Source organism: Cicer arietinum, chromosome 5 (assembly GCF_000331145.2).
Source record: "Cicer arietinum cultivar CDC Frontier isolate Library 1 chromosome 5, Cicar.CDCFrontier_v2.0, whole genome shotgun sequence".
Lineage (NCBI taxonomy): Eukaryota > Viridiplantae > Streptophyta > Magnoliopsida > Fabales > Fabaceae > Cicer > Cicer arietinum.
In genome coordinates, this window is record NC_021164.2 from 17,637,318 (window position 1) to 17,643,581 (window position 6,264).

The window sequence follows — 6,264 nt, forward strand, 5'->3', positions numbered from 1 at the left end:
TTGGCTTTCTTCCAGTCCAAGCTTCTTCAGGTGTCCTTGTGTCCAATCTCTTGGTTGGACACCTATTCAAAATATACACTGCTGTTGACACTGCTTCCCCCCAGAATTTATGAGGCACTTTCTTCCCTTTTAACATACTCCTAGCCATGTTCACTATAACTCTGTTTCTCCTTTCAGCCGTGCCATTATGTTGGGAAGTGTATGGTGCAGTTACTTCATGCAATATCCCTTCTTTTTCACAAAAACCATGAAATTCATGAGAATTATATTCTCCTCCTCCATCTATTCTGATGATTTTCATACTAAAGTCACTTTGTTTTTCAGCCATTATCTTGAATTTTTTAGTATTTCAAGCACTTCATTCTTTCTCTTGATTAAATATACACAATTTTTCCGTGTAAAATCATCAATGAACGATACAAAGTAATTATTACCTCCTATGGATACTTCTTCAAAAGGACCACAAACATCAGAGTAGATTATCTCCATCATTCTTAAAGATCGAGTTGGTACTTTAGCTTTGAATGAGATTCTGTATTGCATGGCCTGACAACATTCTTCACACAGCTCCTTTGGCATTTTAATTTTTGGAATTCCTTGCACCATTTTCTTGTTATGCAACAATTGAAGGCTTCTGAAATTTAAATGTCCAAACCTCTTATGCCACAACCAATCTTCATTCATAACTTCAGCAGCTAGACATTTGCTCTCATTGATTTGGATATCAATCTTGAAGGTTCTATTTTTAGATAGTGGTGCCTTCAAGATCAATCTTCTTGAATCATCAAACAATCTCATTTACCCTGCTCCATCTTCATAGAATACCCCTTTTCAAGCAGCTGTCCAAGGCTTAACAGATTATTCTTCATGTTTGGCACATACAACACATCGCATATGAATGATTGATTGCCATCTCTTCTTTGAATCAATACTTTGCCTATTCCTTCTGCCTTTACCGAACTGTTATCTGCAAATCCGATCTCCCTTTTCACCTTATCATCAATGCTTACAAACCATTCTTTATGATCAGTCATATGATTTGAACAACCCGTGTCAAGGTACCACTGCTCTGGACAGTCATCATCTGATTTTGTTGTAGCCATCAACAACATCTCATCTGAGTCTGAATCCTCAGCTGCCATTTGTGCTTCATCATCCTCTCTTTCAACCTTCTTGGATCTACATTCCTTTGCAAAATGCCCCCATTTTTTACAATTGTACATTGGAATCCTTTCTTGTTGAATTTTTTCTTACCACTTTGGTTGATCTTCTTGCTAACTTGGGCCTGTAGGGCCTGTACTTGAGATGTTGAGGTTGCTGCACACCTTTCTCTTACTCTCAGTTTATGAGCTTCAAGAGAGCCTTGCAAATCCTCCACCTTCATCTTATCAAGATCCTTTGATTCTTCAATTGCCACCACTATGTGATCGTACCTTTGTGTTAATGTTCTAAGGATCTTTTCAATAATCACCACTTCAGTTCATGATTCACCATTTGTCCTCATCTGATTAACAACAACCTATACACGATTGAAGTAATCTGCCACAACTTCATCTTCTTCCATCTGCAATAATTTGTATTGCCTTCTTAGCATTTGGAGCTTCATTTTCTTGGCCTTTTCCCTACCTGTATAGTACTTGACCAAGATCTCCCATGCCTCCTTTGATGTAGCTGCCTTCGAGATCCTATCAAAGTTGTTTGAATCCACACTCTGTTGAATGTAAAACAATGCCTTGCAATCTCTTTTCTTGCAATCTTTGAAAGTTGTTTGTTGTCTTTCTGTAGGATTCGCTGCAAGTTGTTCATAACCATCTTGAACAATCTCAAACACTTCTTGAGATCCCAGCAACGATCTCATTGATGCAGACCACCTCTCCCAGTTCTTCCCATCTAGAATTGGCAAATTCGATGGAAATCCTCCTCCATTCATGTCTTCTTTCACTCACACTTTGTGTTTTCCAATTTTGATTTCCCCTCACACTTGCACTCGTGTTTTCCAAGGTTTAGAACCCAAGCTCTTGATGCCAATTGTTGGAACATGTTGTATATTTGAGAGGAATTGAAATTGAGAAGAAAAGAGAAGGAAAACTGAAAGTCAGAAAAACGAAGATTGATATTCATTGTCTGGAGATTGATCTTATTTAGTCTGGAGAATGATCCAGTTCTGCATTCGATTGATCTTCGCCTGTTAAGGCTTTTATAGAGGCAACTTTAGCTGATTTGGTTACAACAAATTTAACCAACTTCTGACCATACTCTAATTTCTAACTATATTCTAACTAACTTCTAACCATATTCTAACTAACTTCTAACCATATTCTAACTAACTAATTACAAATCAATTTAAATTACATTTAACATTTTCGACCTTTTTCAATAATTCCTTGTATTGTTTTTAATGAGTCAAAATTTGGACATATAATTTTATATAGGTTGAATTGGGCCGATTTTCATAAAATAAAATACCAAATCAATTGAGTTCTAAATCCGTGAAAGAAGCCGTTAGAAACTGAGTCAAGGAGTATTACGAATGAAACAGTTAGAAGCTCCGTGAAACAATGAACGAGTTTCAAAAGTTGTATTCATGCAAGAACAACAAAACGACTTTTATCAATTCATCCATATACACTCTCCAAGTCAAACAGGTTTCAAAATTAGCAAAGTTATTGTCTAATACGCTTTGTCAAATGGGATATGATTTTTATTTTATTTTTAATATTGCGATGTGATATAATTATAGTCATCCACTCTATTATACTTATAAAAGTTACTTTATAACAAATAATAAAAATAATATTAAAATTGACTCTTAGCACTTAAATTTCATAATTCCGCAGATTTTTGAACCCTTTATTTTAAAAATAATTTTTTTTTACCTTTTAATCTATCTTCTTTAGCAAAAAATCAGACATATATTGATTTTGACCTTAACAACACTTCTATAAACTCATTTTTCAAACCTCTAGTGGCATAGTAATTCATTAAATCCACTCTCTTCATGTATAGTTAGTTTTACCGATTGAAAATTATAGGCTTAGTAATTTATTTAGGAAAAAAATCTATCGTACTTCATTGTATTGTTGAATCGAATATCATAACTCTGTCCTTTTACTTTTACTCTTTTTAAGAAAATTTTATCTAAGGATGCAAATAATTTATCTTAAACTTTATGTGTCACAATAAGTCAATTTTTTTGTAGTGTACCATTTTCATGTGGCATGAAATGAAGACGATCTAGTTTTGCAATTTTTTCAAATAATCAATTTGACACCCTAAACTCTAAAATAATATATATAATAATTTATATCATATTTCTACGAAATTTGCAGCGAATAAATAAAAAAAATTCCAAAGGAAAAAGGAACTTATGTGGGATATTTAGAATATCACATTTCTCAAATACAATCGAAACACTTTAGACTTCTTTCCTCCTATAAAATAGTGCAATCTCGATAAGCTTGATTTAAGTATAATTACTTAATTTAATTCTAAAAACTTACTAGTACTTATAAGGTTTTCATAAAAAAAGTTGTTTCAAATTAAATAAGTAAAATACAAATTACAACTCTTATTCCCGGTATCACCTATCAGAGCGGGGTTCCTCCCAAACTTGAACTTTAAAACTCATTAACCTGTAACAACGACGATTTCCCAAACGAAGGGTCAAACCTATCAAACACAAACAATGAAGGAGGTGAGATATGAAATCATGTTGATAGTGTAATATAAGTAAGTAGAACACGCCAACAATCATAATAGACCATATCATAACACATCATGATATATCAAAATACACAAGAAAAATAATATCATATTATAATGTCGACATCACTAAGTAAAATCAATATATCGTCACATCATCCAAGAGAAATTATTATTACTTTTAAAACACATTTATCACAACAAAACAATCACATAAAAGTGCAATATTATACATGAGCTTAGATTATGCTTCACAATTTGGTACCATTCTTGTAACACCCCAAATTTTATAATAAACTATTTTATTAATTAAACAATATTTTATATAATTAATTTGGTATTAAAATTATTTTATAATATATTTTGATTAGTTTTATGATTAATTTTCTTTGTATGTGTGTTTCCTATGATGTGTTAATCTTGTACATATTTTGACTAAATGAGTTATATAAATAACAAATATTATATTTTATTATTTTATATATTTTTCAAAACAATAATAGTATTTTAGTGTAAATATTTCAGAGAATAAGATTTAAGCGATTTTATATGTATATGCAAGTTGGTAATAACAATCACACAAAAGTGCAATATTATACATGAGCTTAGATTATGCTTCACAATTTGGTACCATTCTTGTAACACCCCAAATTTTATAATAAACTATTTTATTAATTAAACAATATTTTATATAATTAATTTGGTATTAAAATTATTTTATAATATATTTTGATTAGTTTTATGATTAATTTTCTTTGTATGTGTGTTTGCTATGATGTGTTAATCTTGTACATATTTTGACTAAATGAGTTATATAAATAAAAAATATTATATTTTATTATTTTATATATTTTTCAAAACAATAATAGTATTTTAGTGTAAATATTTCAGAGAATAAGATTTAAGCGATTTTATGTGTATATGCGAGTTGGTAATTAATGTCATATTTTCTTGTGTGATTGACTAATATTTATTATGCACTTAACTATATTTAATTATTTTTAAATATATCTTATTATAATTATTTATTTTATAAATAATTATCTTGGGATTTGTGTTTTATTTTATTTATTTTACCATAGTTAATATGGTACGATGACTTTATATGTATTTATAGTGATTTAGCAATTAATATAAATTATCGATGTTATATTTATTTATTTTATCATATTGACTATTATATAAAGATGGTAGTAATTTTTACATAATTATTTATTTGAAAAATATTATAGTAATAATTATAATGATTATTATAGTAATAATTATAGTGAATATTATAGTAATAATTTATTTCATTGCATGATTTTTGAAAGATGATTGTTAATCGTTAACTTCTTGCTCATTCTTGTGTTTTGGATTATCATATTTTTGAAGATAATGGTTGACGTTAACTGCTTGCTCGTTCTTGTTGTGTTATGTATTTGTTGAGATTTGAATTAATTTGAACTGTTGACATGAATAAGTTAATTATCTATTGACTGGACTTGTGACTTGTGTTTCTAACTATGATCTTATTTTCTCTTATTATAGTTGATAGTTACAAAATAATTGTTTTTTATTGACTAGTTTTATGTTTCAATTATTAATTCCATCAAGGCAATCATAATTATTGAATTATAGATTTTACCTATTTATGTTTGAGGGGGAAATTTACTCCGATTTTCTTCAAATTTTAGTAAGTTATTTCACTAGTAAACTCGATTAATTAATATATTTTATTAGCAATTTTAATTTTCCTTTGAAACCATTTAGTATATTATTATTATTATTACTATTATTATCATTATTATCATTTTTATTATTATTATTATTGCTATATATATATATATATTATGATTATTATTTTATTGAAATCCAATTTAGAAACCCCATAACTTCAGATCAAAAATTAACCATCCTTGAATTAATTCATTTGAACAACTTTGAACAAAATTCTGATTTTTCTAAGTACTTGCATTAGATTTTCATATCATTCTAAAAAGTTCTCAAGTACTTGAATTACTATTGAGTTGTTTATCAATATACCACATCTTAGATTTATTCAAACCTTATTGTATCATTTGTACAAGTAAGATAGTGGTGTGCTATCTTAGAAAGAATTGTTAGAAGTTTTGTAGCAAGAATCCCAGGGTGGGAATTGTACATTTTCTGACAAGTAGTTGATTAATCTCTTGTGGTGTGCAAGAGGACTGGACGTACCCTTGGTTATAAGGGGAACCAGGATAAATCTTATCGTGTTCATTTACTTACTGCACTTGTTATTAAGCCTTGTTCTTAAACTCAGAAAATCTGATTACCATATCACTAAAAACAAGAAAATTTACTAACACCTAATTCACCCCCCCTCTTAGGCGTACTTTCATACTTACAATTGGCATCAGAGTAGGTTAAGGTAACTTATTCCTCGATCAATTACTCATGGCTTCCGCACAACCTGTCTTTAGAGATGGTGGTAGCAGTACCAAGCCACCATGTTTTGTTGGAGAGCACTACGATTTTTGGAAAATCCGTATGCAAGCATATCTCGAAGCACAAGGAGATGACATATGGGATGCCGTTGAA

At 29.8% G+C, this 6,264-nt stretch overlaps 1 protein-coding gene across 1 annotated transcript; it reads right to left on the minus strand.

Moving 5' to 3' along the window:
* Window positions 1-794: 794 nt before the first annotated feature.
* LOC101498930 (uncharacterized) lies at window positions 795-1,930 on the minus strand. The gene is made up of 3 exons (XM_004515935.1): window positions 1,526-1,930; window positions 1,280-1,456; window positions 795-1,187 (listed from the first exon to the last, which is right to left on the minus strand). The coding sequence occupies exons 1-3, from the start codon at window positions 1,928-1,930 to the stop codon at window positions 795-797; spliced, it is 975 nt and encodes a 324-aa protein (XP_004515992.1).
* Window positions 1,931-6,264: the final 4,334 nt, after the last annotated feature.

Bases quoted from the DNA above. Each gene is read 5' to 3' on its own strand.
- LOC101498930 (XM_004515935.1), bottom strand. From the start codon at position 1,930: ATGAATGGAGGAGGATTTCCATCGAATTTGCCAATTCTAGATGGGAAG. The intron at 1,457-1,525 runs GTATAGGTTGTT...ATTATTGAAAAG, and splicing joins TGGCAGATTACTTCAATCGT to ATCCTTAGAACATTAACACA. The intron at 1,188-1,279 runs GTTAGCAAGAAG...CATTTTGCAAAG, and splicing joins TACAGGCCCTACAGGCCCAA to GAATGTAGATCCAAGAAGGT.